Raw genomic sequence first — 17,295 nt, 5'->3', positions numbered from 1 at the left:
CAATTATCCTAGTCACCCAATACTTTTCTGCGGTTGTGGTCCCAGAACTGCAAGGGTCTATTGCAGGACCTGTACCCATGACCTGGAGGAGGCTACAGAATGCCCTCTCATGCAGTTTGCAGGTGACACCAAACTGGAGGGGAGGCAGTTGATGTCCTTGAGGGCAGGGCTGCCGTCCAGAGGGCCCTGCAGAAATGGACTGAAAGGAACCTCCTGAAATTCAGCAAGGACCAATACCAAGTTCTGCGCCTGGGATAGGAGAACCCACCACAGGGATGCAGCGAGGCACGGGCTGGCTGGGGAGCAGCTTTGCAGCAAAGGGCCTGGAAACCCTGGTGGCTGGTGAGCTGGACAGGGCCCACAGTGTGGCCTGGAGGCCACCTGCATCCTGGACAGCAATCAGCCCTCTCTAGTCAGCTCTTGTTAGACCGCATCTAGAATACTTGTCCAGCTTTGCTCCCACCCCCCCGCCCCCCCAGTACAAGAAAGACAGCAACAAATGGGAGTGAGTTCAGCAAAGGGCCATCAAGTTGGCTGGGGAACTGCAGCACTTGCTGTGTGAGGAGGCGCTGCGGGGAGAGGGATTTTCCAATATGGAGCCAGGAGGCTTTTGGGGGTGGATCTGGCAGCAGCTTCTGGTAACTACGAGGAGGTTGTTGAGACACTGGGGTGTGGGAGAGGATGAAGGGAAACAGGCACAAACTGAAACAAGGTGTTCAGACTGGATATAAGGGGAATTTTTTTCACTGTGAGGAGAACCAAGCTTTGGAGCAGATTGTAGACACTGTGCCATTTCCGTCCTGAAGTATCTCTTAAGACCTGCCTAGAAAATGCTCTGAGCAACCTGACTTGATGCTACTGATGCTGCTTTGATCACAGGGGTTGGACTGGAGACCTCCTGAGGTCTCTTTCAGCTCAATTGTTCTGTGCTTCTGCGATTCCTCCTCTCTTGTCCTAGTCAAGCAGCATAGGAGGAATAACCTATATTCTCCTTTTTGTGCTGTGTCTGGGATGGAGAAACTTGCAAAAACCAAGAGGAGCTAAAGGAACACAGCATTTGCCAACACCATATTGTTGAGGTAAAGAAATGTAGATCATGTGTGTCAGAAGTCCTTTAAAGAAACAAAAAATGTAGTATCATTAAGCACCATGAAGAAGATGCTGTAAGTAAAAGTGAGGGCAGTAGAAAAGAGCACAAGTGTTGTCACTTTTAATGAACAATAAATGAAGGTAGGGCAAACAAAAATTGAGGAAGAACTTTTTGAAGACATAAAAAGTTACGATGCTTTCAAATGTTGCAGAAGCCGAAAGCATTTCAGAGTGTGTTCATAGCCACCAGGTGACTGAAGGGTGCAAGGTACATTCAAAGAGTATAGGGCTGCAGAAAAGCTGAATTCCTTGTGCTGATGTTGACTTAACTTTCCACATTGAAAGGGCCTCTACAGGAGACATGTTGGAGAATCAACATCAAGTTGAAGCATGAGTAGAAGCAGTTTCTCTTATCAATTTACTTTAAACAGCAAGTGCTACAGGATGGATCTCCAACAGTTTTAAAGGGACTCAACCGTTAAATTACTGTGCTACAAATTGTGCTGTAAAACTTGCCACTTAGGGACCAGATAAATATAAGTTGGTAAACACAGGACAGCTTTCAATGAGGGCTCCAAGGTGAGGAACAGAGTGGTGAATGTTGGGGTTTTTACAGGTGAGTCAGTGTGGCTTTTGCACTGCCTGTAATAGTTAAAATTATGTCAAGGGTTGGAATGAGGAGAGCAGGACACATGAGATTGTTGTGGCAGTCAGTCTATGTTTAATAGAATAGCTCTTTCAAGGAGTCCTGGGACTGCCAAAAAGCTTTTAGAAAATTCCCTTACTGAAACTTTTTGAAGAAACTAAACTGCTGTGGACAGCTCTTGAATTAATAACCAATTAAAAGCTTGAAGACAAGAGGTAGAAGTGACTGGTCATGTTTCACATGGCAGGGAGATAATCCCACATGAAGCTGGACTGCTCAGCACATCTGTAATTGATGTGGAAAGGAGTGAAGAGTGGTGTGGCAAAGTTGCTGATAGTGCTGCTCAGTCTGGCTAGAGTGAGAATTGGTGGCAAAAATTACAGAATGATTCCACAAGAGTGAGTTGAGTGTGAAAACTGTAGGTGTAGGTCAGTGTTGGTCAGCAAAGTAATGCTGGGGGAGGAGGAGACAGCCCAGATGATACCTTAAAAAGTAACGGCTGTCCTAACTGTTGGTACTGGGAGAAGAAATTCCATCGTCAGTGCGGAGAGTTTCCTGAAAATACCCATTCACTGCTCTACCGTGCTCCGAAAGCCAAATGGACTGTTAAGGAGGGAACAGAGAACAAAGCACGACATAAATTCCTCGTGCTTCTGCAGTCTGAGTGCCGCATGCATTACTGACTTGCTGCTCTCAGGAGGGATAAAGCAGAGCTGTAAAAATGCAGCACAGAGACATTCACAGAGGTGTGGAAAAGCTTCTATTCTCAGAAAGAGCGAATACATTGACTTTTCTGCCTGAGAAAGAGTTAGCAGAGATGGAGGCTCTAAAATCATAAGTGACAGAGAAGGTGTGTGAGGAGTGGTTATTTGTGATTTCTTGTAACGCTAAGATCAGATGAAAATGAATCTGAAACAAGCAGAAGGAAGTAGGTGCCTTCCTCTGGTGTGCAAACATGGAACTCATCGCTGTTGGATGTTAGAGGTAGAAATGGATCAAAAACCATTTGACATTCCTGGAGGAAAAAGCTCATCAAGAGCCATTAAACACAGTGGTCGGATACAACACCTCCTACAGGAGATTCCTCACGCCGGGATTTCAGAGGGGGGGGTGTTGGGGGAAGCGTTGCTCTGCCCTCACCTCTTTTCTTAAGCTGCTTGCAGGTTGGGTTGTGTAATACAGGTAAGCCAATGCAGCAGTTAGCTGTCCCTGTGTGTTGTATGCTGCCCCGTGCTAGCACCCACTCTCCTCCATGTGGGGTTTAGCCAGGTTGAGATGGTTCAGTTTTCTGTGAGGGTGCAGTCAAGCATCCTGAAGCAGGTTGATAGTGGATCTTGCCAGTGCTTGTATAAGGGGATGGGTAGAAATGCATAGTTAGAGGTAAGCCTCTGGAACAGGCTAACTGTCCAAGAGGAGTCTCCTGTCTGACTTGATACAGCCATTCTGGAGGAATACGGGACATCAGCTCTGGCGTAAGGACATGGTGGCAGTTACTTCCTGCCATGTCACCCTTTAGCAACTTCCAAACATGGGCCCAGCAACTCAGTCTCTTTCCTGCTTCTGCATCTTCTGTCTGCTGAGAAAGTCTGGGAATTGATACCACTAGACAGCTTGGGGAAGGGAGATGCATTATTGTTGGTCTCTAGAAAGATGAAAGTTCACCTGGTGACCTTTGTTGTCTCTAGATTTTAATGGAACATAAAAGCAATGCCTGACACTGTTCAGGGGGAAGGCAGAGGAAATGAGAGCTCCAGGTTGTGGAGCGGTGCTGCTGTGCATGCATCTAACTTGGCTCAACTCCGCCACTGACTTTTCCCAGTAAGCTAGAGATAATGTTTCCATTCCCCCTTTATCTGGTCTGTCCAGATAACATCATATACCACATCTGGTGGTATATGTGTGTGCACTATGGCTGACATCATATGACTTGAGAATAATTCTGTATATTAGAGAACATGTATGGAGGCCAAGCCATCTCCAGGAATGTCAGAGCAGGGACAGTGTCACTCTGAAGGAGGTGCATGTCCACCAGGAGGGATTGTATCTTGACCCTGTGAAGAGGAGCAGTGTCTGTAACACATTCCTCTAAATCATGCTGATAAGGAGTTTTAATGCCAGCTTCTTACACAGTTGAAAAATACTGCTACCTGTTTGCCTGGTTAGATAGTAAGTTTGATGTTTTATGATGCCCGTAGTAAGTCTCTGAGCTATCAGCTCTTGTGCTCTGGAAATGTGGTGGTGATAGATGAATGGCTCCAGGCTGGAGAATTGCCTTTCTTTTGCCTGTCTACATTATGTGTTTCTGTTTGTCCTTTTGCAGGTAGACAAGGCATTTATAAGGCTGTCTTCAGCGTGGCTTATGTTGTGACATCTTGTGTATGAAAAGGTGTCTTCAGCTCAGTCCTTTGCAAAGGTCGTTTGTTGCCAGAAGCTGAGATATGCAGGTGGCTGTGAAGATGGTGCTGACCTTGGTAAATTGGCTCATGTGTCAGTCTGGGCACGCTGACCCTCTTTAAAGTTTCTTGTCCATCATGTTTGAGACTAGTCCTATGTAGGAGACAACCAATGCTTTGATTTGAACGTGATCTCAGATTTGAATGCTGGCTTTGCGGGTCTTGTAAATGTTCTTTCAATATCTTCTCTTCCAGAGTAGGTGGCTCAACGCATTTAGTTTGATGCTTTAAAACTCCATTGATTCTCAGATGATATTTGCATGGTACAGTTTGCTGCCATTTGTATCAGGAGAACAGCTATAGGTACAATGGTAGCATGAAACTTGTAGCATCACTTGTGCTTCACCAGTTCAGCATGGTTTTGCTTATGGTTGACTCCTTCCCAACATAAATGTCTTAATGCATACGGCTTTGAGAATAATTTCTGTATTGCGTTGCATGCCTCTTTGAATACATGATTTCATGCCATAAAAAACAAGTATTGTGTGGAAGGAGAGTTTCTGGAGAATTTACAAACATGACCACAATATGTGATTGTATGGTGGTCTCTTGGCTGTAACTTGAATCATAGTAGAGCAGGTGATGGGCAGAAATAGGTGGAAATCCTGTGAATGGATAAATTGAGCTGAATTTTTAACAGGAGTTAACATTTTTACATTGAACTGAATTTTTAACAGGGAAATCAAAACAAGAAATGTCCACATTGAGACACATGAGATACCTGTCTTTCAGGAAGAAAGGTTATTCACAGCAGCAAATGCTGTTATTTGCACTGTGAAATGCTGCAGACGTGTTGAGTGTAGTGAGAAGTTGTGAAGAAGGGATTTAAAGTGAGATAACTAAAGCCATCACAGATGCTGGGGAAGACTGGCCTTAATGTTTCTGTCCTTTGCTGAGAAATGAGGAAAATACGGTTGTAGTTTTCAGAGGTGTGCTGAAAAAAAGAGTGCTTTTGGAGTAGTCGCTGAACATCATGATGGATGCTGAAGAATTTCCTCAAAGCAGCACATTTGTAGTGTGTAAAAACTATGCCTAAACATTAGGTACTTGCTTGGTATTTCTTCCTAGTCTGTCTGCAGATGCTCTCCATGCTCTGCACTGGTCTGACCTTGTGGCTGACCCTGCTTTGAGCAGGAGGTTGGACAGGATGACCTCCTGAGGTCCCTTTCAACCCGAATTACTTTATGATGATGTTATTGAAAACCAATCCCGTGGAAAATGTTGCCTGTGCCTGTGTAGCTGAAGACTGCGATGCACAAGGGGTAGGCAGATGTTGGGTAAAGGGAAGTCAATTTCTGATGCTGCTGCGGTTGTGAGATCTGGTCTCTGCAAACAATGTTGTTTTAATTTGGAGTGTTGGTGGCTATGCGGCAGTGGATTCACCTGGGTTGGCTGCAGCAGCTACCATGGCCTCTTCCTCTGCTGCTGCCTGTCTCCACCCCCAGCAGAGACAACTAAAAGGGACCTGTCACAGCTCCTGAACCAGCTCTGTATGGATGTACTGAGCTGGACTCAGTCAGTACTGGCCCACTTTCACGAGGCAGGATGTGAAGTGCAGTGATTCAGTAGAAAGGCCTGCTCGTTTATTCTTCCCTGTTTAGTACTGTTTTTTTGGTTCGGTCCAGCTTAATTTCTCCAAGAAGCTGGGGGTGAAGAGGTTGCGTAAACTGGGTATGTGGTAGATGGAGCTTGGTTGTGAAGGAGGAGAGCTGGATTTCACTAATAGTGAGGTTAGTGGAGAGGAGAAGCAGAGCTGGAAGGAAAGGTGTTTGACAAGTGTTCCCTATGCCAGGCCTTTCATTAAAAGTTTCTAATCTTTTGGTTTTACAGACTTTATCTTGGGAAGAAGATTTGATGTTTCTGATATCTCAAATCTAGAAAATATAAGTGGAGGAAGCGCTTATCAAGAGATACATTTGAACTGTGGTTACCCATGATAAAGATAGAAAGTTCCTAGTGAGCTGGGTAAAAACCAATAATAAACCAATTCTTTGAGAAAAGAGGAGCCAGTGAGCTATATACAATGATCAGTGTAATTTCCGTGCCTGGAAAGATTCTTGGACCAGCTCATTAAACAGCTTGCCAGTGTCTATAACACAATAGGATAAATAGATGCTACACAGCTAATGCTGTTTTATATGATCTGTTCTCGATAAATCCATCTAATTCTTGTTTGATGGTAGAGCTGGCTTATTGCTTAAGCAAGCAAGTGCTGGGTATGAATGATCTGAGTTCAGTAGGATTCCTGATACGAATTTGCCACAATGGTCATTTATCAGTTAAGAACATACAGTTTTGTAATATTTTTATGTTGCACAGTTGGCTGAAAACCTGTGCATAGAGTAGTTATCAGTGGCTTATTGTCAAACCCAATGGGCTTTTAAGACAGAGCTCTTGGTAGCTGCAGTAGTGAGTACACCTCTGGTTTACCAATGATGGCACTGCAGTTGGCTTGGAGGGCAGAATTAGAAAGATGTTGGAGAATTGGAGAGATAGCCTAAAATCATTGAAACAAAATATTGTAAATCAAGTGCAGAGTACTGTATGTAAAGGGAAAAAAATCAAATGCATATATGGAAACAGATTTAAAGATTGCAAAATAACCATAGTAGTGACTTGCAACTATGTGAAGCTGTTACATTTATTCTGGCTTCTTAGTTCATTTATACCCTTTAAAAATGTGGCTGAAATGCAATGCTATACTCGAGTCTGGAATATTGCAGGCAGCTAGAAGAATAATTACTGGTACAGTTAAGAGGAGTATTATGTTAAGTACTTCTCAGAATGAGGCTCCCTGCTTTTGCAGCTAGGGTAAGCATTGGGGTTTTTTTCCTTTTTTTAAATGCATGATCTCTGAAGAAGGGTTGAAGGAGCTGGGCATGTTCAATGTAAGCACGGGAAAGTGAGAGGCAATTATCTCCCAACCCAGAAAAGCCTCTTACAAGTGAGATGGATATTGGGAGAAACTCACTCAGAGAACCGTATTTGTGAAGTGGTGAAATATGCTGCTAAGCAGAGTTGCAGAACTCTTTTTGAGAAGAATTTTCATTATGTTTTTGTCAGGGATGGTGGTAGCATGTTTAACCTGTCCAGAGGAGTCAGGCTGTGCTAGTGGGACCTCAGGACATACCTTCGGCTCCACGGTTTCTAGAACTAAAACCTCAGAAATGCATTTCTTAAGCAGACTTGCAAAATGAAATGAAGTATTTAATACAGTTATCAGCTACCTGGAAGTTAAAGTTGTAATTTTAAGCAAATTTATTGAGGCATATGGATTTACCATACCAGAAAAGCTGCTCTTCCTGCTTTTATTTCCTGTGCTCAGTTATGAACAGAATTGGTACAAGCATTTTAATTTTGCCTTTGTTACAGAGCTTGCTTGGCAACTAAAAGAAGCTCTTGCTTTTTCTGGTTAAATTTCTTGCTGAGAAGGTCCTGCGGCCCAAATGATTGTACAGGCAGTTCCTGATGTCAGTGTGCTTGGGTAGGGTTTGCTCAGGAAAGTGCTTGGTATGTTCTGAGCTGTCTTACGGTGTGGTTTGGGGCAGCTGAAGTGATGGTTCCAAATCACCTCTGGATGAATGGTTGTCCGAAAATGCACTGCTGTCTGACAGTCTTCTGTCTTAATCTATCCCTCATGTTGCAACTTGACTGATGGTGTTACATTGTAGATAAGATTTCTTTTTTTTAAAAGTTGTAAATTATTTGCTTGGTATTAACCTGTGTGACAAAATTTTTTGCTCCTGAGAGAAAGTAATAAGATGCTAAGAAAATAAATGAAGTTTGTGCAGAGAGCACAGGGGAGAATTAATGCTCATGATTCATTTGAGTAGCTATGTTTTGGAATTGTCTTCTCCTTCCCACATATGAGTCATTCAGTTGGTATGATGTCTTTCTCCAAAAATCTTGATAATTTTGCTGTGTGGGAATAAAAGTTATGATACCAACCTTTTTTTTTTTTTTTTTTTTTTTTTTTCCTTGCAGAATTTGGTGTTCATTTAGCAGAACTGACTGTAGATCCCCAGGGAGCTCTGGCCATCCGTCAGGTGAGTTTACCTGGAACTGTAGAAAGAATTCTGATGGTAGTTTCCTTGGTTTTTAAAATATTCTCTCGTGTTTCCAGGTGAAAAATTGGAGGTAGCTTTCTATTACTGCTTCTCCAGTTTATTTTACATTTCTCTAGAGTCATTACTTTCTCTTCCAACATTATTCAGGTGTTATACCCTTAACTTTTTTGAAAATAGTGCTTTTTGGAATTAATAAACCTGGTGCTGAGACAGTACTGTACTGGGAATGGGCACAACTTATGAGGCGGATGGTAGGCATCAGCAAGCAGAAGTGTGTGGCTTGTCTTTGCAGCAGCTTTTTCTGTAGGTGTTTTCCTCCTTGAAAAGGAAGTTTAGGTTCTGTATTTCTTTAGTTTCCATGTGGCCTGTATCTTGTGCTTTTTTAGAGGTGAGGAAATAAAGCTACTGCCTTGTGTCAGTGCTGTACAGGCCATCATTGCTCAATGGATGGCCATCAGTTCATCTTTTTAATGCGGTAGCTTTGTGTCCCTTTCACAAAGATTTTTTGCATTTTTGGCAAGCCCTGTTGCTCCTCTAAAAGCAGCATGGTGGGACAGGAGGCTGAGCAAATGGGTCAGGGGTGACGCTTGCCATGGTTGCAAGATTTGTTACTGATTCTTGACCTCTCTTCTAATACAGCTAGCATCTGTCATTTTGAAACAGTATGTGGAAACTCACTGGTGTTCTCAGTCAGAAAAGTTTAGACCTCCAGAGACCACAGAAAGGGTAAGATTTGGTTTCATGTTGTCTACTTTAAAACACTTTATCCATCAAGAATATTAATTTTGTAGGTGGTTTAAGAAGTGCCAGTACCCTTGCATATTATGAGGATTAATGGCTTCAGTTAAGGTTTTCTGACGTTTTCTGCTTCGAAAAATCTGTTTTCAATTGCTTAAAACAGCACTAGACTTCAGAAGCTTGGACTAATTTCTGTAGGAAAAGCTCAGCCATAAAGTTGCTGTTGCTCTAAGAGCAAGACTAGAAGAAAGCTGCTTTGTAAGTTTTACAAAAACTGATTCTGGCAGTCCTTTTTCAGAGAATTACTAAATCTTCTGGTTTTTAGCTTGGGACTTAAAGGCTGTTTTCCCATGACAAATTTCAGTTTAAAGGTCTGTTAGGTTTCATTAAAAATCTGTTCAGTAGGAGTATCCAACAGCTAAAATGGCCAGACATTCTAGCCCTTTGCCACTTTGACTGTTGACTGGTCTATCTTTCACATCTAGGGTATGATTCATCCCACCAGAGATAATCGCTTGAAATAAGTCTCGTGAATTAAGCCCCAGAAGTGCTGGCTTTTTTTTCGTGTCCCTTCAGGGTTGGGTGACTAGTTCTTGTTTACTAAAATCTTCCAAAGTAAGCAAACATAGTCCCTGACACCGGAGCTGGGATTTATCTCCGCTAACTCTGGATGTCTTCCCTGTAGATCTCTACATCCTATCTAATTGCAGCTGTGAGCTATTTACTGGACACTTGGCCAAGTGCTCTGTGCAAAAAGAGTGCTATGTTAAAACACCATGCAGTTTTCCATAAAAAAATTACGGGGTGTAGTGTTCAAGGTTTTTTGTCTCATGAGTGTTCATTTTGTAAAACCAATGCTGAATCAATATCAGGATACAGTCATAGGTATAAAAGCTTTTTCAATTAAATTGTTTTATGACTGGGGGTCTGTTTTGCTAAATAGTGTTATTCTCTACAGGCAAAAGTTGCTATTAGGGAGCTCCTACCTAACGGGCTGAGAGAATCAATCAGCAAAGTGCGTTCGAGCGTTGCTTATGCAGTTTCAGCAATAGCCCATTGGGACTGGCCTGAAGCCTGGCCCGAGCTTTTCAATCTCTTGATGGAGATGCTGGTTAGTGGAGATGTGAATGCAGTGCATGGAGCCATGAGAGTGCTTACAGGTATGTATATGCGAGAACTTTGGCAATGCTGATGTAGGAGGCGGTTTAGGCTTTTCCTTACGCTAGTATTCTGTCTCTTTTCACTTGAAATTGAAGAAATTGGAGTTTGCTTCTTCTCTTCTCCTGGGCGTGATGCCTGTTGGTCGCTGTTGAATTGCATGCTTAGTAGATGTCATGAAAGCTGAGGAAGAAGGTTCTGTGCTACAGGTTATAGCTCAGATGGAACTTTGATTGTAACACCCTGTTTTTCAGATATCCGCAATTTTTAGCATGATATTTTTCTCCTTCCCTTCAAGGATTGCCACAGGTAGGCCAGATGACGCTGGTCTAGTCAAGTACAAATCAATGTGTTTCCAATATGCTTACTGTTTCCCAAAGATTCTGTTATTGCTGTTGCCTACAAATTTGTTTTCTTATAAGAACTTACCTTCTTTTTCCATTTTCTAGAATTTACACGGGAAGTGACAGACACACAGATGCCACTTGTTGCTCCTGTTATTCTTCCAGAGATGTACAAAATTTTCACAATGGCAGAGGTACAATCTTCACTATTAAGTTGGTACTGAATAGCATTAGTGGGAATGTTTCTTGGAGCAGAGAAACTCCAGATTTAATGGTTAAGCTGTACTGTAGTATGAGTTAGGCTTAAAGAATTTTCTTGATTATGTGATAGTTGATGGCAGCTTATGTTTCAACAGAGAAGCTGAAGCCAATGATAAAATAATAGAATCAAGTTAAAGCAAAAAATAAATACAATTAAAAGAAAATTAAAGGAAATAAAAGTATCCTGTGTCCCTGATCTATTATTTAAACTTTTTTTCTAGGTGTATGGTATTCGCACAAGGTCGCGTGCAGTAGAGATATTTACCACATGTGCCCATATGATCTGTAACATGGAGGAATTGGAAAAGGCAAGAGTTTAACTTATGTACAACATACACTGAATTCAGACTGAGCAAGATTCTAAATAATTGTTACTATGAAAATGAAACATTGGAGAATTATGTACTCTGTCAGCTGTAATTCTGGGAAAGAGGGTGTAATTTAGTACATGTAAAGTGGCTACACTCCTTTACATGCATGCCTTGATACTGTGACTTGGTTTCCATAATTAAGTTTAACTTGTGACGTATCAAGAGACGTGCTTGTAACAGCTCAGAGAAAGGGGAAACAGCGTGGGGAGAAGATAGTGTATCATCCCTTTGTTTGGAAATCCCTGTCATAGTTTCCAGGCTCCAGGTGAACCATGTGTCCTGGTAAACTGCCAGGCCTTGGCTCTTTGCATTATGATGGGAAGTTTTCTGGCCCTTGGGCAAGGCATTGGTTGCAAGCTCCTGGAACTTCATCAGTTGCTTTAGCATGCACTCCTCAGACCATAAATTGTCGTTTTTAACTTTTTGGGGGGTGAAGATAGGAAAGGGTGACTCTCAATCTAGTGGCTAGTTGTTGCTGAGTGGCTATTCAGTGCAGACTTTTGGGAAGTTCTGATAATTGCGCGGTATCTGTACTGCACTGGCAAGGTTACTTATGCAATACATCAGGCAGCTGGTTACCAGTATCCAAAAGACAGTAGTAGCTTCCCACTGTCTTATTCTGGAGGAGGGCCGAAAGTGTCCTTTACATTGTATACAAAACTTTTTCTCTTGAAATTTGACTTAAAAAAAGAAAAAGAGGCAATCTTTTTACAAATTGCTAAAGTGGTATTTCTTAATTGATTTAAGCATACAACTTTTCTGTCTTAACTATGGAGTTATGAGGAATTTTCTCGATAAAATTGTTTTTGTCCAATATTACTTGCTCTGCCAAGCACTGCTTATGCAATGCTTTGACATCTGGAAAAATGCTTGCTGCATTTTCCTAGGAAGAATCGTCATGGTAATCTTCAGGCCAGCTGTTGATACTCGGCTCACAAGGAGCTTGTTTGGTTTGGGGGAGGGTGGCTCAGGAGGGAGATAAATGCCGTCCGCAGGGTTCAGTGTAATTGCTTGTATGTGATGTAGTCACCCCAGGTTTCTTTTATAGCCTGCGGAGGGTCTGGGTGTTAGGGTACAGGGGATGATTCATCTAGTCAAATGAAAGTGCCTCTTTAGGAGGATGTGTGCTACCCTGAGACTCTCCGGACTGGATCGTCTGGATCTCTATTTAGAGTCTGAAGTGATTAGCTTAGATGTAGTGTGTGTTTTGTAGCAGTCTGAGCTGTGCGGTTTTGAAGGGTGGGATTCAGCTGAGCTCTAGTTCCCAGCATGAGGAAAGAGCCAAAGTGATGTCTGAAACAAGTGACTTTGCAATGTTCTGCAGTTGCCATGAGTCCCTCTTTGGTTTTGTAGCAGAAAAGTTCAATTCCTGTTGCTTCTAGTGCTTTACTTGTCAGACTTGGGAGATCTGTATCTGGTATTCACCTGTGCTTGCATTGATTATAACCAGGGTGCGGCCAAAGTCCTGATTTTTCCTGTGGTGCAGCAGTTCACAGAGGCCTTTGTTCAGGCCCTGCAAATGCCTGACGGACCTACATCAGACAGCGGGTTTAAGATGGAAGTCTTAAAGGTAAGTTACTTAAGACTGATTAAATAAAGAAAGAATTGAATACCAATACACTGTCAGATGTGCTGGAAAACAGAGAAACTTCAGTGCATGTCACCTCTCCTAGTATTGCTCATGTAACAAATAGTGAAGTTTTTTGGCTTCCAGTGTTGTACAACATTGAAATAAATTGTTCTGCCTGTACTGAAAATAACCTGTGATGAGATCCATAGGGATCTGTCCCTAAAATGATCCCTAGGGACCAATCCATAGGATGATCTGTTCTTGTCATTTGCTGATCTAAGACATATTGGATGCATCTTGTTTGGACACCATACTCAATAGTTAAATACCTGTCTTTTCTAAAGATGCTGCAGAATTCTGCTGCAATGAAGTTTTAAAGGCTTATGTGCAGGTGCTTTTCTAGAACTTGCCTGCTCTTTTATGCTAAATTATCTGTGCAAAAGAGAGATGGAAAATCTTTGTATTCTTGTGGTTTCCTGGAGAAGGAAGATTGGATTGCAGAGCTCTATGTGCATGTAGCTCAGTGCGTGGGGGCAAGAGTGCCAGTGTAGGTATGGAGATCTCTTCAACAGCTGGGAAAGCACTGGAGTTCTAGATGCGCTGCCTGCAACATGGGAGAGAAGAAAAGAGCTCAAAACCCAAGTTGCAGAATCAAATCCAGATCTTTCATTTACTTGTATGTGTGCTGGGGCAAGCAAGACTTGGGTCACGGTGTACAGGTTTCAGCTGTTCAACTTCAGAGGCCCGTTCAGCCACATTCCCTGAAGAAAACAGGAAGAGTTATTGAAGACAAGCATCAAAAGTTTTTCATAATGACCAGCTTTGCGCTGGAGCCATGAAAATAAATGCTGGGAGGTGCAGGAGAATGCTATTGTATTTTACAGACTAGCAACTACTAAGTTCTGTGTCATGAAACTTGTTTTCTTAGTCCTCTTAAAGGCGGGAGTACCCTGGTTGTGGCAACCTGTCACTTGTCAGTAAGGGGTTGCAGGTATCATATGCTGGAAACAACAGGAGCTTGTTTCTTGCTGTGCAGCACCAAATGGAAGGGAGTTTGCAGTAGGATGTTGGCAAGTTTTGTCAAGAGAGTGTCTCTTGTGGTTTTTTTCCTTTTCCATTGGCTGTGCGCTAGGATTCCTGGGACAGTAATACGTAGGAACGCTAACATGAAGGGGATACTGTAGGATACTCTGCAGGGTGTAATCTCAATTTGAATAGGCTGCAGCTCAAGAGTGTCTCATTCTGATTCCAGATACATATATTCAGATGTTTAATGAGCAGAAGTAGTTTTCAGCCTACACAAAAGCAGTTGTAATTGATAGTTTTACTCTAACCATAGACGGGTTCTTCTGTTCTTGTTACATTCATGCATTCTGCAGCCTTTTTTGTTATTTACATAACAGTGCTTACCGGAATTGGAACTATTTGTACTTGTATGTCTGCACTGATATGCAGCAGTAGTCTCTTGAAAGATGTGACAGGCTGGGAAAGTGTTTGATGTAATGTCATCATGTTCTTACTCTGTTCCTTAATTGTGTGTGGGCATCTGCTTTTGCCCACTGCGAGGTAGGTGCAAAACAAGAGAGGATTTTGGTCTGAATACACTATTGTATGTTGGGTGGCATTGATGGCAGCAGAAAATCAGTATGGATTTAAACAGTAAATTCAGGAGATCTGCTGCTGACAAGTAACCAGTTGTAGGAGGCTTTTTGTGACTGGCTGTTGACTCGGGCAATTCATGATTTTGTCCCTTAGGGTTTCTAAGCTGATGATACCAATTTTCTAAGGGAAAAGGGATTGAGGTGAAAGACCCATAAATTGCCTTCCTTTCCAGAAAAGTGGATTTTATAGTCATTGTAATGCAGAAGTAAGAGACCTCAAGGGATTAGTTAAGCCAGCTCTACAGATGAGATCATTACAGGAACCTCTTGAAATGCTGATGCAATGGAGGAGGGAATTGAGACTTTTTTATAGTACATTTTCAACCAGATGCGAACTCAATCCTATCTTTTTTTCCTTAATGAAGTGCTATGCAGCAAATGACAGAGGAAGATTTTTTTTTTTTCCTTCCCTGTCTCTTGAGAGCTTTGTACTCCAAGGTTCATGGAGTTCTTGGTGGAAATCAGAGACAGCCCTGACCTAAAATGTCTTGCTTTCCATATAAGAACGTTATGCAGGACAGTGTTGAAAGCTTTAATGAATAATACTGAAGTGTACACATCTGCCTGATCCACTTGGACAGTTATCCTGATTAAGAAAGTAAGTAGGTTGGATCACATCATGGCGAACCACTGATTGTTAATTTGTCCCCAATCTTTCCAAGTGTGGTTACAAGTTCAGAAGCAGTAGTCAGCAGGAGTGTCAGTGCCTTTAACCCTTGAAGGAGGTGGAAGGTTTGGCCACAACAAAAATATTTTCAACCATGAAGACTAGAACAAAGTACCAGTGGTGTAATTTATTGTTTTGTTGTTTGATAGTTTAGCATGAATTAAATTGATATCTCTGAGGATGAATGAGCTGCAACTAAATGATGATTGAATCCCAATTCCAATGTTGTTGAATATGCCACTATTGATTGTTTTGAGAGAAACAGAGTGATTAAACATGACAGGTAACAGTTAAGTCAAATTTCATAGCAAGGGAATACAAATATTATGTACTTAGTATGCAGTAATTATATAAAGGGCACCAGTTAACCAACAATCTAAAGTATCTTACAACCTTCCTGTAGTGCTTCTTCACTTGTGCTTAAAATCTGTTCTTTCAACGCCTGTATGTTAGGTAGGTCAGAGAAGTTATGCTTATTTTTTTTCCTGCTGCTGGAACAAATAATTAGTTACAAAAATAATTAATCATACCCTCTTTGTTCTTGGATGGAAGACAGGGTGGCAGCCATGTCTTGGGGGCAAATTTCCTAAGCTTATGAGCAAAGTACATAACCTGCACCTCCTGCACTCTTACTGAACGTTTAGCTTTAGCGTGCTCTCCTGCTGCCGGCTAGTGTGTATTTTAAGCTTTTTATCTGCATAACTGGGGATTCCTCCTCTGTCTAAAGACACAAGTAGGAGGTGAAGCAAGAAAAGGCTTTAATACAGAGTGACTTTAAGGAGATGCCAAGCAATTCATGGAGATGTGGTTGGATATTTGCTTGCAGAATAGCTGGAAGGAGTTCAGGAGCTGTTGTGTTGCTCCTCGGTGGTGGTTTTGGTGTGTCCATGTGGTGACTCGGGCTACAGGTATGGATGCAGTCAGTTATTGTCTGGCTTGGCTATTAAATGTCCTGCTTGGGGAGCAGCTTGACTTTGCTATGAAGAGAGATGGATAAGGATTTTCTTGGAGGATTTAATAAGTGATAGAGCAGTACATGGGGATTGGCAGAGGAGGAGAGGAGGAGGAGGAGGAGATCTGTGAAGCAGTTATTTTAGCTCAAACAAGCAGTGGGAATTGGCAGAATGAGAGGCCAGGGGTTGAAATATAACATTTGACAGGAGAGAGTGCTCTTTTTTTAATGACTTGGGCTGCGTGAAATTGGTGAACTTGCAAATGCAGCCTTCTATTGTTAGAACTGCAGAGCTATTGAATTGAAGAACTCTTACCTCTCCAGCAATGCTTCCTCCAAGATTGTCTTGACATATAGCTTAGAAAAACTTGCATAGGGTTCGTAAGTAGTGGCATATGGAACAAGTCTCTTTAGATGCTACTGTGGCCATAGTCAGAGTGTTGAGTGTGCAGCAGTCCTCCAGATCCAGGTTCAGGTCCTCTGCCAGCACCTGCATAAACTTAATTTTTTTTTCAACAGGTCTTTTCAGTAATGCTTCTAGCACCTACCAGACTCATTCTCAAACTTAACGTATCTAGGTTCTCTCTGGCTGCCTGCTCATCCCTAATACCGATATTAGAATGCTGTTTTTTTTTCTGGAAGGTGAATTATTATTTTTTTTATTTCTATTAGTATACCCAATGCTACAAACAAACGAACTGGACAAAGTGTTTTGTATTGGGTAAGCAGAAACAAACTAATACCCATATGTCTTGTAGCAGCCATCAGTCAGGCAGTTCGTGAGGGGCTCTTCTGTAACCAATACAAAATAACTGTAGCTGTGCCCCTGTGGGAGGAAGCGGTGTCTGTTAGGTAGAGTGAGAGTTCTCTGACTCCTGGAGGATCCCAAAAGCTATTTGGCAAGCATCAGTGAAAGGGCTTCCCTAAATCAGGGCGAATCAGCTTCATGAAACCCCAGGCACAATCTCCTGTAGAGCTGCTGCGCTGCTCCCAAAACAAGCCCCTGTGTTGGGCTGGCACAGCTGCCTCTGTCTGCAGCTGATGGGTGAAAGAATTGATCTGGGTGGGTGTTTTCTTCTGCAGGTGTTCTCTGGATGTGCAAACGGATGTATTGCTTGCATGGGTAGAAGTGTGGGAAATAGGCTGTGGTCTGGTTTTACGTGATTTAGAGTTCATTTTCTGGGATAAGATAGCTTTCAGGTGGTAATCGTATCCAGACAGTGCTGTGCACTGATGTACTTCTGATTGGAGTCTATACCTTACCACCAAATTACTGCACTGTCTTCACTTGTAGAGTTGTACATCTTGTGTTATCCCT

The 17,295-nt window shown here is 42.2% G+C and overlaps 1 protein-coding gene across 3 annotated transcripts in view; it reads left to right on the top strand.

Moving 5' to 3' along the window:
• Positions 1–17,295, top strand: part of IPO9 (importin 9) — a 38,852-nt gene that overhangs the window by 2,039 nt on the left and 19,518 nt on the right. For 2 of the 3 annotated variants that reach the window (XM_049832113.1, XM_049832114.1), the window contains exons 1-4: positions 9,986–10,153; positions 10,601–10,689; positions 10,978–11,064; positions 12,578–12,697. In XM_049832113.1, coding sequence (XP_049688070.1) covers positions 10,093–10,153; positions 10,601–10,689; positions 10,978–11,064; positions 12,578–12,697 — 357 coding nt within the window. In that variant the 5' untranslated portion in view covers positions 9,986–10,092. Of the gene's footprint in view, positions 1–8,172; positions 8,235–8,894; positions 8,982–9,951; positions 10,154–10,600; positions 10,690–10,977; positions 11,065–12,577; positions 12,698–17,295 lie in introns of those variants that run through there. The other variant, XM_049832112.1, reaches the window with a different exon arrangement.

This window comes from Accipiter gentilis, chromosome 29 (assembly GCF_929443795.1).
Source record: "Accipiter gentilis chromosome 29, bAccGen1.1, whole genome shotgun sequence".
NCBI classification, from domain to species: Eukaryota; Metazoa; Chordata; class Aves; order Accipitriformes; family Accipitridae; genus Astur; species Astur gentilis.
This window is presented reverse-complemented; position numbering and strand designations above follow the sequence as displayed.